At 38.8% G+C, this 21,818-nt stretch overlaps 1 protein-coding gene across 4 annotated transcripts in view; it reads left to right on the top strand.

Annotated features, from left to right (window-relative positions):
• TENM1 (teneurin transmembrane protein 1) overlaps nucleotides 1–21,818 on the top strand; it is a 348,057-nt gene that overhangs the window by 233,146 nt on the left and 93,093 nt on the right. For 3 of the 4 annotated variants that reach the window (XM_074835266.1, XM_074835264.1, XM_074835263.1), the window contains 3 exons: nucleotides 11,882–12,067; nucleotides 13,201–13,224; nucleotides 15,554–15,700. In XM_074835266.1, the coding sequence (XP_074691367.1) occupies nucleotides 11,882–12,067; nucleotides 13,201–13,224; nucleotides 15,554–15,700 (357 nt within the window). The remainder of the gene's footprint in view (nucleotides 1–11,881; nucleotides 12,068–13,200; nucleotides 13,225–15,553; nucleotides 15,701–21,818) is intronic. The other variant, XM_074835265.1, reaches the window with a different exon arrangement.

Here is a 21,818-nt window from a genome sequence, read left to right as displayed (position 1 = left end):
AGTGACATACAAAATCTTCTACTTGTAATTTGTGAAGCCAAGTCCAATGATGAAACTCTGACAAGTTATCCATACCACCAGCATTTAAAGAAGGGTTCTTGTGTTAGGAGGGAGCTTCCCTTCCTCACAGCTGGAAAAGCACGAATGGGGGAATTGCGAAGGCAAGAGTACAAAAAAGCACTAGAGGTTCTGTCCTTCAGTGAATTTCAGACCACCTCTTGTGCAAAATGTGTTGCATCAGTCCCTGAAAAGCAGATATTTATAATATTTTTTTTTATTGTCATGTAAGAGTTCTACAAAAATAACTATCATTTCAGTATGATTATGCAGCAGAGTCTGTGAAGTTTAACTTACCTCTGAAAATAGGAAATTGCTATTGATAAAAGTCAAAATCATGAGAACTTTCTGTTCTCCTACATACTGCATGTTTAAGCTTTTTGTTTGTGTAGATTGTTGCAATGGTAATATATGTAGACATCTAAAGAATTTCTGGTCTCTGCTCTGTTTAAGGACTTTTGCTTAAATGTTTAGGCTCAAGTAATACTTTTTAAATAAAATTAAATTTGTAGTAATTATGCAAGAACATTTCAATGGTGATAGAGCAATTGTGTATTGTAGCTGCAGTGTACATTTGGGCATGTCACTCTTCAGTTTAGGAAGTCTTGGCTATTTCATAAACAGATTATTAAAATAGTATCTATCACCTTGTCATCCAAAATCATTTTCTGATGGACTGCAGATAGCTGATGCACATTTGTATTTTCAGCTTCTATTCTGGTTACCCATGCACTCGTGACAAAAATGCCTTTAAAAAGGGCGGCCAGCCTAGCGGTGCCTCTGTCAGCTCTGCGGAGTGGGAAGTAGCAGGGTTTCTTTGAGCAGTATGAGATGGGACAGCATGTCCTGGGGATAACAGAACTGCCTCAGCAAAGCAGTGTTTGCATGGGTGAGGAGGGACTAGGGAGAAGTGGTGAGTTAGTGGAAAAATGTAGGCAGCATAGAAGAAAGAGAGTGAGCAAAATAATAAAGGACACTCCTTCCCTTCTTAAAATCTACAAAGCACTACTGCAGTTGTGCCGTGGACACTGAGGAGCGTGATAGCAGTGCTCACGTAAAAGCCAGGGTCGTGTGCCCAAGGTGCTGCTTCTCCGTGGTGCAGGAAAAATGCAAGTCATGAGCTGCATCTTTGCTTTACCAGCAACAAGACAGAACAGCCGCTGCCAGATGTGTGTTGCTATTTCTGTTCATGCTGCTGACACAGAGGAAGTTATGGTTTATTTACTGGGAGCTGCTTCATCTCTCTCTGTACTCATCTTCACAAACGCAGCAATGAACATAGAAATGTTGGCTCCTTGTCTGTGTAAGCAGTGTTCATAGTCACTGAGCACTGCATGACTTTTGCTAATTGAGGCTGCTCTCCTTGCTTTTGTGAAAGAGCTTGTTATGCCTGGCAGTTGAGTTTGTCCAAGAAACTGCTTATTTGTGCTACAAAGAGAGGCCAGCCTCTTCAGCTGATTTTGCTTTTGATTGTGAAACTGGGATGTTACTTAGAAGCTGGTAATAACCTTTAATTTCTCATATTAGTCGTTACTGTGATACAAATTGTTTGCTGTAAACACAACATTCCTAAGGCTTATTTTAGTTGATCCACCGTTTCTCTGTCCATGTAGTTGGCTCTTCCCTGGGGGGGGGGGGAAAAAAACAAACTGCAAGTACATCCTCTTAAAAGCATCCAGTCCTAGCACTTTGATGTAGATTCTGCAAGTCACTATCCCATTTCCTTTTGAGTGCCAACTTTACGTCCAATTCGGGCAGCAATGGCATCTATGCCATTTTGGGGCTGCCATTGCTTTTACACAGGTGAATCTGAATAAATGTTCCTGTAATGTGTTAGAAGTAGTAGCAGTGCCCACTTTTTCAGCATTTTGAGCCCTTCAGAGATATGATAAATAAAATATATCTTCATTACTGAAGTTAGCCGGTACACAGAATGTACAGCACACGTGACCTGGGTGAGGTAATGTTTGCAGTTTTTGTGAGTGGACCAATATTCTGAGGTCATCCTGTAAGCCAGTGAATTAAAGATGGTGCCTACTCTTTGCAAATAGTGCTTAAATAAATCATTACTACTTTACTGAATATTACTAATCAAATTTACTAATTAAATAATTGTGGAAAACTTTATGCTCCGAGCATAGCCCTAGTCAATGTTAATAATAGTACTTCTGTGTATCATGAAGGATTTAGTGCTTATATAAAGACGTATCCTGACCCACTCAGGCAATCTGGTGAACCTTTGCTGCAAATAGGTGTCTCAAAATCTTTGTTTTCTTTTGATGCTGTATTAGATCAGGCTGTACCTGTGAGACAGCTTTATTAAATGTACCTACTGAGCCATCTTTTTGTCAGTTTCCTTTTTCCCTACAAAGCCATTTGGTTGCTCTCCATGTTTCTCATTGTTATCATAGGTCTCATGCCTTTCCTGATTCTCATGGTCTGTCACTTACTCAACAGGTTTCCCATTTTTCCTACACAACTGGCTTTTCAGCCCAAGGAACTGTGGATTGCATTTTCCCCTCTGTGAGTGAACACAAAGGCATAGCTTTCATAGCTTTCTTCTCACTCATTACTGCTCACGATAGATTGTTCTGGACTGCTTTCTTACTAGTCTCCTGATCAAATAAAATATCGAACAAGGTAGACATTGCACGGCATTTCCTTTTGTGTTTCTCAGTGTATTGTGAAGGATTTCAGAGCTTATAGTCAGAGTATGAATCTCCAGTGACGACTGTAATCTCACTGCTTTACAACATGTACAACTTGAAATCAAACAGTGGAGACAAATTATAAAACAGGACCAAATTCGACAAGGAAACTCCGTATTTACTTGGAAAACATGGTATTTAAAAAATGTCCTGGTCAGAATATTGTGTGGTTCTCCTCACCCTTGTGTCAGTCTAATCTTCCTTGCTATTCGGATACAATTCTGCTCATTTATTTTAAATGATTCTTACAAAGGCCTTGTCCAACCTGCCAGCCTGTATCATCTCTTAAGAAAGAGACAGGTTCTGCAGCTGAAGTCCCTTGTGTGGCAAGCACAGCATAATTGTATTCTGCTCTACACCAGTACTATGGCTGGGTAAACAGAGATATACCCAATGGCAAATGAGTAATCCTTTTCAGTGGTATCAATTTTCAGAGCTTTGGCTGCCTGAAATGAAATATCTGTTAGCATGTTTACCATTACCAGTCCAGATTCATCAGGCTGTATTGATTAAATTTTTGCACTGTAAAAATACCATTTTGAACCACAGCAAAATCAATAAAGGGTGAGGTTTTTTTCTATATACAAATTGGATTTGGATCAGGAAGAAAATATTCTTCGTCAGATGAAAAATAAAGCTGGGAAAAAAAGTGTGATAAAAGATCTAAGAAGGGGAAAAAGTTTCTTTGTTGTTTCCCCCGTCTCTGCTGCATTTGCCCTTTGGACCTTTCTGTCTGTCCACTGATTACTTTTCTACACAAATAAATTTTTGAGCAAACTGAGGCTCCCAGTTTGGAAAAGATAACTTTCAAATAGGTGTAGCATTATCAGAAGCTACATTACAGGTTTTTTTTAAAATGCAATTACATTCATGTATTTTGAGATACACAATAGTGTTAATGGTGGCCTTCTTACTAGAAGTCAGAAGAGCTATTTATAGAGTACTTAATGCACCAGAAATAAGTTCAATGAGATGATGGTAGGATTACTTCCAGAAAGCAATTAAAACCGTCACTAGATTGATGGTGAAACATTCTGAGTAACAAACAGTGAGGATATGGCATTTTAGTTCCAGTGGTTTTATTTTATGTGTTGTGGCCTGTGGTAAGAAGATAAGAAAGGTAGTTAGATATCTGTGAGGCAAAACATCAGAAAGGTTTTCTGCATAAAGCTTACAATAGAAAGGTTTAAAATGAAACAATGTTTGGAGAATGGAAATAGTTGGCCATTGTGCAGTAATTGTGTCTGAATTATCCCAAATAACAGTCAGGGCTGGGTGAAGTTTAGATTGCTCCACTTGATTCTGAAGACACTGACTATTCAGTAGTACTTTTCTGCAACTCCTGTCTCTCTGAGGAAGATTCAACCTCCTGAAGTACCTCTTTGCCTCCTGATAGAACGCTTCCTGGGATAATGCAGTTTATAACATGAAGAACGGCACCAGGATGAACTTTTATTCAGTTAGAGTGATTTCAGCTGTGCTATTTTTCAGTTGCCAGTGAGACCACCCAAAACCATATTTACTGGAATTACTAATTTATTTCATAGCAACACCAATAGATCTACTGAAGAGAAAATGGGAAACAGGGTATCAGTCATGTAATCTTGAGGGAAAGGGGGTACTTAGTATGTGTCTGAGTAATAGAAGACATCAAGAAGATGCAAGAAAATAATTATATTTAAGGAGTTTAAGGAATGTCCACATGTTTGTGTAATGCACAGAAAACTCTAAATAGTTGTAATACCTTACGAGCCTCTCTAACGTTGTTCAGAGCCAGAAACAAGGGCAAATAAGATTTGGAGTACGACCTGTTTTCTCCTTGAGAATTTTTCCAAAATTGTTCCTCTTCCACTTAACATAGCTTTATATGCTTGCTACAGTCTCTTGCTTCATGACAGTGTCAGAAAGGATAAATATCAGTAGCTGAATAAATTTAAACATTCTAGCCTGATAACAGACTGTAATAGAAAACTATTTCAAACACAAATGTCTTGGGTTGGCTGAGATAAATCTCACTCTTCAAGTCTTTTGTGGGGATGGGCCATCAAGTTCCACTTTGTGCAAGAGCAGAATCTTTGGAAATGACTGTGGCAATTGTTTTAGAGGTATATGTGTGAACAAATTCAATGCAATAATTTTGCAGCATTCATGTAATTAACATTAAAGTGTTGCTTTGAATTTATGCACACAAATATAACAAACCACTCAAACTCACAAACTGTTGTGGTATTGTGAGATGACCTTTAATATATTTCATTGTCAGATGTAAGCGCATGATGCATGGAGAGAAGGACAAGAAGTATTGCAGCAGGAGAAATTTAGATGGAGAGAATATTTGTCTGTGAAGATAGTCTGGTGGTGGCATGGATTACCTAGTCCTGTTGTAGGTTCTCTGTTGCTGGGAGCTTTTAAGAGATGCCAGGTATGATTTTGGAATAAGGAAGAATAGATGATCACGTGAAGTCCTTTGCACCTCTGTTTTCTATAAATCTACATTAAAATAGGTGAACTGGGCTATGCACATAGATTCATGTCACAACTGTGTGTTGGTTTAGTATTCTGACAGTAGAGGCTCTTTTTTTTTTTTTTGCCAAACAGTTGTCAGTCATTCAGTGATGATCTATCATATTGATTTATTTTTGATTCTACCAGATTTCCTGTAAAGTTCTATGGCATTATCCCATCAAAGGTCACTGGATGATGTGAAGGGTAGAGAGAAGGTGTAGCAGTAATGGTTGGGGAACGCACTTTTGCTGCCTCTTCCACGCAGGAACCTGATTTCTGTTTGCCAGAGGAAACGTGTTGACAAAACCTGGCAGCTGACAGCCAAAGACTTTAAAATTAATGTTTTGCAGACACTTCCAACTCCCTTTGATTTCCAGCTCGGGCTTCAAGAGCAAGTGCCACTGGATACTGTCATAGCCTGTGTAAAACTTCTGTGTTGCCTCTGTAGAAAAAAATGTCCCTAGCTTGACGGTTTATTGGCGTAGCTGTGGTTGGCTAAAAATGTAAAAAATTGCATACCTAACTGACATATGGTGATGCTGTTGGAGAAGTCTAGATTAGATGCAGTTATAACATCCAGAGTGCCAAAAGAGTTTATTTAAATTGGAAAAATAATATAAGCTGTACATTAAAAATAATATCTCTTCTAGTACAGATATGTAAAACTTGGTATCTATATTAAACCTCTATAGTGCACTCTCTCAGGTAACCTTCTCTAGTGGGAACAACTTTCCATTAGGTTTTACTGAAAAAAAAAAAAAATAGCTCAAGTGATTTTGAAACTCCTAAAACTTAGAATTTTTGAACTTTTTTGTGTTGTAAAAAATTATATTAATAAAGTCAGTCGCTGAAAATGAAAGCTAGAACAGAGTTGTCTCCAGGACACAGCGGGAAGGTAATTTAAAAAGCTCAGGAACATTGTTGAAATTATCATGCAAGCTTATTAAATGCAATGTATATTTAAGTTGAAAAAACTTTCTTTATTAGGCCTAGATAGGTCATTTTTTAGCTGCCTCCAGCAGTTAAGCTTATTGGGTGAAAGTCAGGATAGATTAATTTCTAATCTTTGTGGAAAACCACTTACTTAAAAATGGATAGCAAAATTATGAATATGATATTTAAGGTTTTAGACGGTCTGTAGAACAAGACTCAGCAATGAATGTGAAGAAAAGTAAAACGAAAGTGTTTTCATAGTATTTGACCACTTTTGTTTACACACAGTTTTGTATTCTTATCATGATTTTCTAAGAGTTATTTCTGAAACATGTCGAATGAACATTAAAATCTTCCCTTATCATTACAAATCATAAAATATTTAGCTTTAATTTCCTTTTTCATATCACACAAGTAGAAACTTATTATAAAACACATTTGAAAGAACTCATTGTTGACTTAGATAATTAAAATGAAGAGCGTGGAGTGAATTTTTAATGCTTTTTAGATTAGCTCAAGAATGATCAACATATTTGTCTCCTCAAGAATATGTACAAATAATGCTTCACAGCTCACATTTGCCTTCTTCCAAGAAAATTAATGAGCATTCAGAATTAAGGACATGTCAGTAAAAATTCTAGACTGAGTTGAACATTTTTTAAGTCTCTTACTCATTAATTGGTTTAAGTCTAAGGACTGAATTTTAGATTTGATAAAGACTGTGTTTCATGAAAGCCTATAAGAAACTGTAGGGGTCAGTTAAGGCCAGCTCCCAGCAATTTGCCAGCAGTGAGTCTGCACAGCTGAGCTTTTTTTTAAATAAGGAAATTAACTTTCCAGCCCTACACTTAGAGAACCTTGTTTTGGTTGCAAAGTGTACAGGTACAAAAACTGAAAGAGGGCCGTGAATTACTGTGAATTATGGTGAATCTGTTGGTTTCATGGGAGCCCTGAAAATTCACACCTGCTGAGGATGTGGTCTACTAGCCACAGACTAGCCTTCAACCCACCATGCTCCACAAGATCTGCCTAGAGCTCAGGTAGGCAAGCTGGGCAGGCATACATCCCGCTAAACAGTGGCAAAGGGGAGTGGGAGAGAAGAGATGGCTTTATGTAAGCCTACGAGCCTAGACACCAACACAGTTGAAGGACTTAACGAATTGTATGTGTTGCACTGTACATTGTAAGAATGATTGACAATTAATGTAACAGCATAACTGAAGGATTGTGAGGTAATATTCCTGAGTTGACTAATCCAAACTCTACGTCTTGTCACCTGCCTCCCTTATTACCTTACATAAGTCATCTCCCCTTTGCTCTTGTCCTTTGCATCACACAGTGGCACAGCTTGTGGCCCCTCAGCCGGACAGTCCCTGTCCAGGCTGTGATCTACATCTCTTCCCTTGCCCTGCCTGTATTGCTTCTTTGATCCCTCAGTGGGCTGATTTAGGTCATCAAGCTATCAGGTATAATCCTAGGAAAATAAAGTGAATAATTACCTACCTGTTTCATGATCAGAATCAACTCACCACAGTTTCAGATGATAAGCTCCAGTCAGAGACCACAGTCAGGAGATGGATGGAGAGGAGGGGGAGTGGAATAGCTGTTTCAGTCAGAGGAGACATCTTTGGCTGTCTCAACTGCTGTACCTACCCACAGCTGAAAGCCCTTGCCCCACTGTGCTGGCCCCTGCGGGGCATTTTGCAGTGCTTCTGAGTCCCGTGGGACCAACTACTATGGAAGGAGGAAGATGCTCCATTGAGCGGAATAGTTGCATGATGTCTGACTTGCTGTCTGGCTTCAGTGCTGTCTGAATTTTTACCACATTTACCACTTCGTTTGAAGCTGTTTACCCATTTCAAGTTATTGTATTGTTTCCCATTGCATTCGGTCACTGTCCACTCACTCAAGTATCTCATTTTGTCTAGTCTGCTGTGGAAACCCAGTCCCTCGATACAAACACAAATGCTAATGTGGCTCCCTGCTATGCTGATATTTCTGTACTTGTTTATCTACTGGAGGAGCTAAGGAGTTGTTTTGTTTTTAAAACAGGACAACCTGAACTGATAATGCTTTTTTTAATCTTAGTTGTTTGAATTAGCTGTGGATTAAAGCTGCAGTTACTACCACAGCATTAATAGGATGATATTAGGCTTGATTTCCCTTGCTTTGCATGAGAAGTCTGGGGAGAATCTTGGATTTGCACGGCAAAAGAATACATTATCACAGTAAACAGCATTTCTGAAGCCTCATATTAAATCACTGAAACAAATGTAAGTCTCAAGATTGGCCTCAATGACCATAAAGTATGAGTTGTCTGAGCAGCAGGACAACTAGGGTAACCGTGGAAAATGTCTGGTCCAAACTAAGAAACCAGGTTTCATTGCATCTGGTGCTTACAGAATTGGTTTTGATTTGCATCGAAGAAGATTTACATTAAATATTTGGGGGACAAAAAAAAAATGCATTACTAGAAGGAGAGACAAGAGCTAGGTAAGCTCATTCCAGCATTCTTTTGCTGGAACGTGTTTGACACACACTTTTTTTGGAACACTTTTTTCTCAGTTACTGGTATCTGGCTACTGTGCCCTGACTTGCTGGCAGAAATGGAGTGTTAAAACTGAATAGCTGAGTGCAGGACAACTAACCTAACATTTCCTATCACACAGAGCCAGTTTTGAGTCCAGAACCTGTGTTGCTTTTCCAAGACAGTGTGGTTGGGATAGAGGAAACCGCTGTATTCCAACAGGCAAAAAAATAAAGGAAAATTTGCTTGACTGTGTATGATCTTATGTGGGAAAACAGAATTTAAAAAAAGAGTCATGCGAGTCAAGACTATATACTGACTGGCCTAGGGTATTTTTTGATGAGATAGGAAATCTTGTATCTCCATTAATCTGATTGAATTTAGGATCTTAAACAGCATTTAAACATTTTATTCCTGGTGTGAAACGTGGGGAAACTTTCAAACATTTTAAGATCCATTTAATTTTGGGGTTGTGAGATAGGAATATGTGCAAGATCTATGTCCCTATGGTAGGAATGTGCCTACATTGCCGTCGGCTCCATGCTGCTATTTCTTTTGTTTGTTTGGATGATGAGTTTGTCGTGATTAGCCTCTGCTGGGTAGACAGACAGAGGTGAGGCAGGCGTGTGTGGGAATGCGTTCAAGGTTTTCCACAGCAGGTTCTTTGATTTATTTACAGATAGAGAAGTGATGGGAACTGCTAGAGCTGCTGACATGATCAGAAGCTCTATGTATCACTTTGCTTCCCCACCTCAGCCATTCCAGCCTACACTGCCACTTCTGTATACCAATTCCTACAATATTCCCTGAAGTTTTGGCATCAGTTGAATTAAGCCAGTCCCAGAACTGCAAAACAGCTGCGTAGTAGACACTCAATCCAGAAGGGTCAAAAAAAACATCTACTCCACTTGCCCCAGCATAGTGTAAACTACAGAATATTTCTTTAAAATCCTCTTAACAGTCTTTGCCACTTACAGTATAATACCAAAAGCAATAATTATAATGAACTAGAGGGAGATCAGGAGAGATCAAAGGCATCCCTCTAGCAGCCTAAATCCTTGAAGTAGCAGGTAATTTGTTAGATTTAATTCTCAGGAGTTATCCCGTGCAGCAAGCTATAAAGATAAGTTAAAATAATACCAGTGGTCCTCTGCCAGTCTGGCCAGGAGGTGATTCTTTTGGGATCCCAGATCTGGTGGGATCAGTTTACTTCCTGAGCATAGGATCAATTATTTGGGAGACTTCAGTACCAATGAAATAACAGTGCAAGTCCCTCCTGTAGTCCTCTGAGAGGTCTCCCAGGTTTCCAAGGAACAAACAAGTAACAAAACACAAAAAAAAAGCCAAATTATGCAGCAAGGGGGAAGAAAACCTTTCCAGTACCTGCAGGCAGGCAGTCCAAGGCACGAAGCATTAGTTTAATACATGATCAGCAGGCAGCAATCAAGTCTTTCTAAGGAATAATGCTCCAGGCTTAGCAGTTTTTTGTTTGAATATAGCAGAGCAGTCTCTTTCCTTGTCTTATATACTCTTTTGCAGGAATATCATCAGATAATTATGTTTATCTTGTACTCCAGTATAACACAAGTCCCTGCCTGAATAGTGTAATTAATTATGTTTTATGTAGCTGATTTTTTTCCTTCCTCAGCACAGTACTTCACACTTTCTTTTACTGAATTTTATCTTAAGTTCTTTACCATGCCTTCTGCTTCTGAAGGTGATTTTGAGTTTGACCATGCTCTTCCAGTTTCTTACTTACCTATTCTTTTGATTGCACTCTCTGCCATCACCCTGGCTATTAACAAAAATAAGGGCTAGACTAACTCAGGACATGGCCCAGCAGGTCTGCAATGTCACTTTCCATTTCTGTGTTGCTTTTTTCTTTGTGTTCAAATGATTGGAATTGATAAAATTTCAATTTAAACTTTAAAAACTTTGCTTGGTATATACAGTGACAACATTTGTCACTACAAATGCTTTTAAGAATGTTTATATACAATAGTTCCAAGATATAAATGATCATTGTTTAAAATCTGTCAAGGGAAAAATCTTGCCACAACTAAATATGTAACACTGACATTTGAAATCAGAGCAGACACGATTATTTGGCTTACACTTGTAGTGCTATCAGCTGCTTTCTGAGAGGAAGGAGGAAACATTTCTGTGGCAGGTTAATTGCAGAATAACAAGCAAATTCTGTCTCTTGACACTAATTATTCTAAATAAATTCAAACTACATAGAGCCTTTTTATAATGAAGCCATTCTTTTCACAGAACAACTTTAGTCTAAGTGGAAGTAGAATTGCAATTGGCAAATTGTGATGTATTGAAACAATTCAGGACTTTCATTCCACTTCACGATAAGTGGTGGTCTACAATGCCCAGGTAGAGAAATTGTTCTGAGTGCAATGAAGGAGGTACTCCTGTCTTCCCGAAACATCTTTTTTGGTTTCTTAGCAATTGAGTCATGAAAGTCAGGAAGGAAAATCCTGACTCTCATGAGTCTAAAATGGCTTTCAAGTTTTAATCCTTGAAAGCCATTTTAAACTAGGCAGATCTGTGTGGCCTGTGAGTCATGTAATATTGTATACTGCCGTCAGAACAAGGTGCTTGCTCTTCTTCATTCTCACTGTTACCTTTCTGGTGGCTCTTCTTACTGTAAGTGAAGGCCGTTTTGCCATCACTACAAATGTCTGAATATCTCAAAGACTTTTGTTTGTACCTATTTAATGTGCCACTTTATCCTTTAATTGCAAGCTCACTTGCAATATTTGAGTTTATGATAGATTTCAGAACTGAGCCGGTGGGACCTGGGAACAGAGATGGCATGCTGTTCTTAAAGGCCTCAGCTGAAATCTGTCAAAAGATACAGACTTTTTCGTGTCATTGTTTGTCTGTTTTAGACCCATTGCTTTACCATATGCAAAGCCATCATTTGCAGTGCCCACCCCAAACAAATAATTGATCTTCCAAGCTGCTGCTGAAGAAGGAGGCAGCCAGATTGTGTAAGGTCTGTACTAGGTAATGAAATCCCATATTTGATCCAACTGATGAGTGGTTTATAGAAGTGGTTGAATTTAGTATTGGTGTAATGTCTGTTTGTGGTATGAAGCTGCTGTTCCATGTTATGTATTTTTGTAATCCTATGCAGAGCTATGTACGCTGGACTGTGGCAGCCATGGTGTCTGTTCAAGAGGGATATGCCAGTGTGAAGAGGGCTGGGTGGGACCAACCTGTGAAGAACGTACCTGCCACTCTCACTGCGCTGAGCATGGCCAGTGCAAGGACGGAAAGTGTGAGTGCAGCCCTGGATGGGAAGGGGACCACTGCACCATTGGTAAGGAGGCTTTGTACCTCGAGAAATAACATACGTAAAATCTTAACAAGTTACACAAAGATCTGCCAGAGCCATCAGTCTGATTCAAGTCATTTTGGAAAAATAGAGACCCAGAATCAGGCCAGGTGTAAAAAGGTGCCTCTGTACTGGTAGTGCACCCTGCTTGTCCCGCAGAATAGCAACTCAGTGCCACTTTCTGTTTAGAGGAAATAACATTGGTAAATTAATTTTTTTAAAAACACAGAAACACACATAGGAAAGATATCTCAGTCCTAGCTTATCTTTGGGTTGTGTTCATATGTTAACTTCGAGTCAGGAAGGAAAAAAATGTTTTAAGAAACAGAAGGTGTGAGGGGATGAAGCTATTATTCAGCTTAAGTAATTCTGGTATTAAATTTCTTGCCTTCATGTCTCAGGTTTTATATATTTTACTTATTACTAGAAGTTGTTTTTCTATAGCTGGCTTCTAACAATACTCTCAATAAGGTAAAGCTTTCAGACCTTTTTAGAAGTCATTACTATAAAAATGTAATAATTATTTTTTTAATAAATTACAACAGGTTTTTGCAAAGTCTAATAGCGTTTCTCCCTAAAATGTCCCAAACCAAGAATATTCATTAACATTTTAATTGTTTATAATAGCAGGGTATCTAATTTTCAGAGGTAAGCAGCGTAAGCGCTCATACGTGCTTCTTGAAAAAAAAAGGAGAGTGTTTTATCTTTATCTTGATCATTTTAAGATAATACATTCACTGGCTCTAGAATTTACTAGGTCTGATTTGCTAAATCAAGAATTAGATTTGTGAAGGAGGAATGCCCTAATTTTCTAAAGATTATGTAGAGCAAATCCAGAAAAGGGCCAAAATAATTAAAAAGATAAATAGAGCTGCTCTTCATATTGTAGGCACTGCCAGGGCTGGCCCAAGCTGTCCTCTGCATGCTTGTCATCAAATGGAGAACAATCACATGTGCAATGTGTTTTGATCACAGCAGCAGGAATAGATCTGACTGCAGTGAGAGGGAGACACTTTATATCTAACCAACAGGTGGCAAGCCATAAGCAAATGGTGTCTGTATTTTCTTTTGAGTGCAGAAGTTCAATCCATCTCAGTTTTGTTCTTTTCTTTTTTAAGCTCACTACTTAGATGCTGTTCGAGGTAAGTTTTTCATATCAGCATTGCAAAAGAATAATGAAAAGATACAAAAATATTGAAAATGAAGTGTTTTGTGTTACCTGTTTTGTCTGAGCTTCTGTACTGCTAAGTTGCCAGAATAGATAAAACACTTATTTATGGAGATATAGAGATATATATACACACACAGAGACAGAGGGATTTGCAGAAGAAAATGCAGTTTTTAACAAATAATGTGCCCAACTCATTTGCAAAGTTATAGCAATGTAAGCATGTTTTATGTGGCCATCTGATGTGCTATGTTAGGCAAATCAGTTTTTTGCTCTCGCTTACCATTCCAAACTAATGACAGAGCTGAGAACTTGTTCAAAAATCTTTGTGTTGATCCTGTCTTCCATGAGAATAAAAATTTTCTTTTTCTTTTTTGTCATTTGTGCTTTAAGTTTCTTTTGATAGAGAAGTACACTTTTTTAAAAGCTGTCTGTGCCAGCTGTGATACAGTTCTCTTCAAATCATTTGATACAGGAGTTAAATTTTATGTTGTTTTGTGTCTGGTGCTGTTCATTTGATTTCTGTGCCTTGCTGCAGGTCCTGCTTATTCATGTCAGCGCAAGTACCTTCCCCGAGTTTGAGAGCAGTCCCTCGGTCCTAGCCATGCTGTGCGGACCAATGATGCACATTGCCCCTTGCAAAAATGCTGCTAGCTGAAATATCAAACCAACCAATATTCCAGAAAGACCTGGGTCTTTATTTTGTATTTATTATTTCTTCAGAATTAGATAATAATAAAATCATGTAGGCATTCATTTGATTACATTTATAGTCTTAGAGGATAACCACACACAGCAGCAAAATATAATCATATACAAGAAATGAATTAACTCAGCAGGATAGTGAATTGAAGTGGAAAAACATCCCTGTAATCCAGAACAGCTCTCACATCCCGCCCTTTATCCCAGTTCCTCAAAAGGGGCAAATAATTGGGTTTTGTAGTGTATCTGGTGGTTTCCAACCTTATGCTATTCTAGAGCAGCAACTTCCAGAATTCCAATGTGGGAAAACGGTACTACCCATCTCCAGCTCTTCCGAGCAACAGGGTCAGAGTCTCCAATCCCCCTGTTTGCAGATGTGAGTGATCAACTGTGCTGAGGGTGAGGAGAGATGATGTGTCTAATGTAAAGTTACCAGGACATGTTCTGCATCCTGGGCTGTAGGTCACAACCTGACAGATCAGTCGTACAGATTCGCTGACTCTCTGTTCGGCTCCTCCAAAGTCCTTTCAGAGCATCTTGGGGCTGCCAAACACATGCAGACTGAGCCTCCTCTTCCTCCAAAAAATTTTTCTCTGATAACACATAAGTGTTGGTGTTCATTATCAAGTACAGAAGGGCTTTCATTTTCTCTGTGTCCATGCTGGCAAAAGAAAAGGAGCCTTCTTAGAACGGATGCCACTTGCACTATTAAGCTTATTGCTGAGCTTTATCCATTGTTCTTTGGCTTCATGTGTGACATGGTGAGGATTTGACAAATGTCTGAGCTGGCATTAAACTATGCAAGCAGATGGACATGAGTGTACACATCCAAGAGGCAATTTCTCTCTCACTCTGATAGGCAAGAGAATTCTCTAGCTGAGACTGTCCAAATTACTATCAATTCAGACTTTATAAGTATATAATCCAGGGAATGCTACAGTCATTGTTCCAGTTTTGATCTAGAATCAGAGCCACTGAAGGACAAGTGTTTGTCATATTTGAATGGGCTATAATGTGAAGGAAGTGGAACTGGACATTGGAAAGAAATGCTCCCTCATTTGCCTTCTGTAGAAAGAGTTCTATTGTAGCGTAAATCAAATTGGCTTTTTCTCATTCAGCTAAGTATTTATGAACAGAATAAAAAGGCCACCTCCAATCCCTGCAATGTGTAGGATTATGTCCACAAATGCCAGTTCATCATTTAGACAAGATTTTCCATGTATATATTTGATATAAATGTTGATTATGTATATACCCTTGTGATCCAGACCTTATTTTTCAATAAGTAGAGAAAGAGATGGACATGGCAGACTGTTAAATACCTTTCTATAAGTTTACTCACTTTTTTCCTGCCCACAAAATATTACACAGTAAAAAATACTCATTCCTTACTGAGAAATTACTTTTGGGTAAGCAAAGGGAGGGAGCAGGATGGGGATTTTTCCATATTTGGCCAAAAAATATAAATGGCTTGCAAGGGAACTGTGATCATTTGAAGGCAAAAAGTATAATACTGTATGAAAGAATGTTGAAGAATAATTGCAACTGTTAAAGAAGAGAACTCCTCCATGAAGGCTTCTTTTTTACATTTTTTTTTCTAGATGGTTGCCCAGGTCTCTGTTATGGAAATGGGAGGTGCACTCTTGATCAGAATGGATGGCACTGTGTTTGTCAAGTGGGCTGGAGTGGCTCGGGATGTAATGTTGTCATGGAAATGGTGTGTGGAGATAACCTGGACAATGATGGAGGTATGATACATAATTCATGTGTCTCTGTCACATCCTTGATTATCATTTGAATCTATAGTTTTGGGGTATGTTTTCCTTTTTATCACAGAATGTCAATGTTTGTCTGTTTGCTCAAGACAGTTTTTTCACTAACTTCATCTGAAGCAGTGCAGTGAGGGAACAAACCGTTGTGCTAGGTGTTATTCAGGGCAGAAATTATGTATGTGCCATACTTACAATCCCAGTGCTTGATTTTTTTTCTTTAAAAAATCAAACAAACAAAAAACCTCCAAAAACAACAGAAAAACCAAACCACAAAAAAGGTGTAACAAGTAATTTCTTCTATCTCCTTTCCAGTCTACCTCCTAACTCCATCATCTATTTCGGAAAAGACAGCTAATGGATACCCAAATGATAAAATCTCTGTGCCTGTCAAAATGCATCCAGAGTTTAGTCTTATGTTAATATTAAATGAATATATTTGCAAGCATACAGCATACATTTCAAGAGGCTTTATTGACATTAATCTCTTTCTTAATGTTTCCACTGAGACACAGCACAGTTCTTGCAATTATCTGGACCCACATTTGAATGATTGTTGAGTAAGCCAGTGTAGGAAGCATGCAGAAGTAATTTCTGAAAGTACCACAAACAGAACCCTGTACTAAAATAATCATTTATTCTTTTCCACCAGTCGAACGAGGACGTTTGGCACTACGTGCTCCCTACCTCAGACCTCTGTAGTCTTGATTCATTCTAAGGCTGTGTAAGTTTTAGGTTTGCTGGGAAAAACATAGTTCTTCTATAAATTAGTCTCTGCCTCCTTTCCAGTAGTTAATTCCAATATGAGCTAGTGCGTTTTTTTCAGGAGAAACATCCAGGCTCTATTTCAAGCTTACTAGTCTGAGAAAAACCACAATATTCCTCACTGATTATTCTCTGAGTTAATTATTTTTCATATCTATTTTAGGAATACTCATTTACTGGACAGTCAAGAAGGACTATTGCTTTCCTCTCCTTTACTTACTGCCATCCTTTACAGTGTGCTTGCTGTGCAGCTTTCTCATTCAGACTGTGAATACATCTGCCCCAAGCACAGTTACGTTTTCTTCCTTAGATTGTACACTGAGATGTATTGAAATATATATTATCTTATCGTATCATGCTTGCAGACACCCAATGTCTTGGGTGAGATCTCATACTCCACTGTAGTGTCAAACCTTGTATAATGATTGTCTGTTTTCTTCTAGGTCATTGATAAATTAAGCTTGATTTAGGGCCAAGAACTGAGGTCACTGTGGGACCTCAATAGAAACATTCTGACTCAGTGATGATTCCTCATTTACAGATATATTTTGAGACCTTCTGATTTTGTATCCTGTGGGCTCTAAGACCATGCTGTCCTTTGGCAAAGGCTTCCTCGTTTCTGAACCTCAGTCAAAATTGCCTTATTTCTCTCTTATCCTTCCTTTTCCACCTTATTTCCAAGACATCTAACAGCCATCTCTCTGCCCGCTCTCTCTGCTCTTCTACACTGGTGTGTATCCCTTTCACACAAGGTCCCACAGCTGGCATCGCTGCCCCCCGCATGCTTTCCCATCTGTCTGGTGCTCTCCCCTGCTGCCCGAGCCACTGACTCACTCTCCTGCACAAAAACAAAAATCCTGTTTAGCCTGTAATGTATGTAAAGCATTTTTGATATGGTCTATGAACTGGCTCTGTGTAAAGTGCCCTGTATTGTGATTTTGGGTGCTTTATATTCTCCAATAACGGTGACTTATTGAAAGAGTTGGCAGTTTTAGCTCTAAATCTCCTTGAATTTGTCAGTTTAAGGCAGACACTTAACATCATTTCACTGCAGGTTTTAAAAGTAATTTTCTTTTTCTTTTTTAATGGCAACATAACATGGACTAGGACAGTTCTGTTGGCATTACAATTAGAGATAAGTACAGAGAGAACTACTTAATTAATCTGACTACTACAGATGGGCTAAATGTAATTAAGTTTCCTTCACAATCAATTTTATATAAGAAAAGAAAATTATATCTACATATTAAAACCACTTCTCTTTATATATGAAGTTCATAGGACCTGATTTGGCATAAGCATAAATTAGAAAAATTCTCCTAAAGTCATTGAGTTATACCAGTGTTACATTAATACGAAATCAGAAGCTGATTCCTAGTGTTTCAGTGTTTGCATACATACAAAACAGTAAAAACAGAAACTAGGAAGGAGACGTGACATTACCTGTTAAGTCCTGTTTGCTGGGAGGCTGTGCCTTGGACAATGAGAATGTTATGGTGGCATAACAAGTTACCATCCATCAAGCTACATAACTGGATTAGGTTCATAAAGATGGAAGCTGTTAATGTTCTCGCCTGCAGTTGTGGTGAGTTAAGAGCACGCACTCACTGGAATTACGGAAACTCAGCTGACAGGTAGTGACTTCCTAAGCTGTTAGGATGTGATCACATTCAGTCAGTGACACAGAGCCCAAGAGATCATGCTCTAGACCTAATATAGTGCCATTGTATATTCCAAATCATGGTATTCTCACCTAGCAAAGGTCTTGTTCGTTCCAGTTGTGTTTAAATCAAACATTTATATCCCAGTCCTTAGGAGGTGTTTTGTGCTTCAAGTTCATTAGGAGGAAGTCACAACCAAAGAACAAAGCTGTAGTAAAGTTGAACAATTATTATTTCAAACAAACTCTAATTTCAGGAGTTAGGCAGAGTGATAATTTTGTGTAGTTTCCAGTTGATTTATTATATGGTACTTTCAGAGACTGAAAAACGGAGATTTTTACTATATAAAAATACATTCAAATACATGGTAGAAAAAACATGTTAGGAAATGAAGTATTTTATTAGTTCCAACTGTAGGGATTGAATAATGGCATTTATTTGGCATGAAGAAGTAAGTGTTACTGTTTTGTCTGTAGTAACAGCAGAAAAGCTTTGGGAGGGAGGAAGTCTTGAATTAATTTTTTAAGAACTGGTATACTAGCATAAAGGTTAACCACAAGCGTGTTCACAGGCATCCCGGTTCTGCAGAAGCTGAAGCACCGAGTTCCCCATCAGTGCAGTTATCCATGGTGATAAGGTTAAACGCATGCGGAAATATTTTCCTGAGCAGGGAGAGTACTATTTCTTTTAGAGCCCCATTAGTATACACTGTACTTGTACCCTGACTGTACCGTAACTGCCTTTCCCATTCCATCTCATAACTCTGTTAGCTTTTTCCTACTTGCAGACTTAAGGGCATGTTTACCTGTTCAAATATCACTACAAATATCATTGAAAAGGTCTTAGCATTATAACAGATGCACGGTGGCATGGTTTGCACTTGCTCTTGTGGAGTGCATCTGCAGTCTGTTAGCAGTGTGATGTCCATTAGATAATGCCAAGAAGTCAAGCAAATGTCCTTTGCAGTGAGGCCTTTCCCTTGCCGTGGCTTCCCTCAGCATCACATTATTCCCTGTTTCTTATTCCTCTTCTTCCATTGTCATGACTGACATGATTTCATTTTCAGTTTATAACTATTCAGTTCATCTGAGAAGGCCATTTTCTCTTGTCCTGCCATTACTTTCGACTCCTTTGGAAGCCTCAGTAGCTCCAGGAGGTTGCTTGAAAGCTCTGCTGAGTTCTGTGCTTGCGAGTGCCGGTGTCCCAGGCGCGAGGAGGCAGAGCACGCTGCCGCAGTGCTGAGACGCACAGGGTGCTCAGCACCAGCAAACCGGCCACCCCCCTGCCCTGCCAAGCCATGATTTACCTGCTGTTCTGACATATATTTACATTGCTGCTGCACATGCAGGTCTTTGTTTTAAGCTGAATGTTGCAGCCTGTCACTCCCATTAATTTGATACAGATCTCTCTTCTAAATTTGCCTGGATCTCGTGTCATCGTTTTCTTTTTCTTTTGTGAATCAATCTTGACTGTTTGTTTTTAAGGAAAATACTATTTACTACAAGCTTTGAATTCTCTTCCAAATATCCTTTCAGTCACTTCAGACAGTTATTGTAGCTTTCTCCAAGCTTTTCCAAGCACAAGAAAATATATGACTCAGCATAGCCTTAGGTTGATAACCAGTGCTGCTAAAATATTGATGTATTTCTGACCCATCCACTGGCATTTTAATAACCTATCCATCACAGAGATATTGAGTCCATATATAAGTAATATGCTATTATTACACAATATAAATAATACTGATGGGAATGGTTTTCATTGTTGCTGAGCAGCGAGGGCTCCCTGGGGATACTTAGTTTCTGAAAATCATACCCTCATATATTTGCATCCTCCTGTGCGTGGAAGGCCAAACACCACCAGTACTCACTGGATAAAAACACTCTGCAGCCTTTCCACGGGCACACTGGTGGGTTTCCAATATCCTTATAAAACACCAGTGTTGCCAGCTAACAGCCTCACTGTCTGCTGCATGCTATGTATTACAGCTAAAATTTGAGAAGCAGTTTGGATTAATGCATATGAATAAGCATTAGACACTCATGATGGTTACTGCTGCTTAGTCTCTTCTGAAGTTACTCTTTGATTCAGTTTCCTTAGATCGCTGGCAACCCTGATTGGACTTAACTGAGCCTGTGGTGAAACAAGTCAGCACAGGCATTGTTTAATGCTTATTAGAAATCTGTAAAAGAAAGCAAGCAAACGTGAGTTGAAGACTCGTATGGGTTATTTTTTTTCACAGACAACAATAGTATTGAACAATTGATCATGTGAATGTACCAAAAAGCCCAAATCCTTCAAGTGTGTTGAGAGTCATGGTGTTGAGTTTTTTTAGGTTGTACTGCACAAGGAGTTCAGAGCACTAAACCTGCTTACTGCAAGGAGAAACTTAAAGCCCATTTTTTACTTTCTGAGAAAATGTTCTGTCCATAGTTCTTACAGCTCCATCGCTGGCTTGTGCTCACTGGGATCAGCACACCTCTGGGTTGCTTTGCAGCAGTGAAAATTAAGGTCATTGGAATTATTTGTACTAAGTATAGTAAGTATATTGCTTAGAGATGGATTTGGTTTTCATGTGACAGCAAGTACATTTATTAGTTTGCAAATATGCCTGCAGTATAAGCATATATACTGCTTCTTGAAGCATTCTGCGTTTAGCATTAACCATAAAACTTCAAACCTATTGTAGTTAACATTAGAAGTGTCTTCTCCATGTGTGACAAAAGCTTGAAGGGGTAAGAACTCCGCTTTTTTAATGAACTTTAAGCAGAGGAATAGCAAATTGAAGTATTACTGCCAACTATTTATGTTTTGTTTGCCAGAACCTAATGATAGTGGATGGTTTATTAAAATAACAGTAAGTACAGTTATTAAAAATAACCCAGTAACATTGGAGGTAGAGTCTGATTGAATTTGTCGTTTTCATAGCCAGTTAATAAAGCATCTCAGTGGTTTAACAGAAAAGAAGCCGCTGTGACAGTTATTGCGTGCTGCAGTGGTGAGCTGGGGAAGCCACTGCTGCCTTACCAGTGACCCCACCCAGTGCCTCCTGAATGTCCTCAGATGTTCCACTGCCTAGGCAATTTGTACTAGTTGTGGACACAGATCCATTTTCAGCAACATGAGTTATAGTGATACTCCCATATTTGCAGTCATGAATTGCAAGTAATGCAAGGGTAGATGAGAAGACTAGAAAAGTCAGGATTTGAAAAGCAGACAGCATGGAGCTGTTCATATCAGGCTCAAAATATGTGACTTGTTCCATGTTCTTGCTATTAGCTTATAGCTGACAAAATGCCTTTTTCTTTTCCAACTGTTATTTTATTTTATTGAGGATTTAATACAGGTATTATGCAGTATATGGAAAGCTCAAAAAACATATGAAATACAGTCACTGTACAGCATTTGCCCAAACATGGTAAAAGTAGAGAGGTATATTGCTGGAAAGTAGCCAATGGAGAGGTGGGTCTGTAGCTCCACTGCCGATTTGTCTGGTTGCTGAAGGTGATCATCCATGTAGAAGAGAGATTGCTGTGCATAATGTGCACATTAGAGAATGTGCTGTACCTAGCACAAACTGTGCCTTCTATGACTGCAGCAGAAGCATAGCTGAGGAACTAATTTCACCACACTTGTGGCATTCTTTCCATCATATGAAGTAAGAAAAATAT

This window comes from Strix aluco, chromosome 10 (assembly GCF_031877795.1).
Source record: "Strix aluco isolate bStrAlu1 chromosome 10, bStrAlu1.hap1, whole genome shotgun sequence".
NCBI lineage: Eukaryota > Metazoa > Chordata > Aves > Strigiformes > Strigidae > Strix > Strix aluco.
This window is presented reverse-complemented; position numbering and strand designations above follow the sequence as displayed.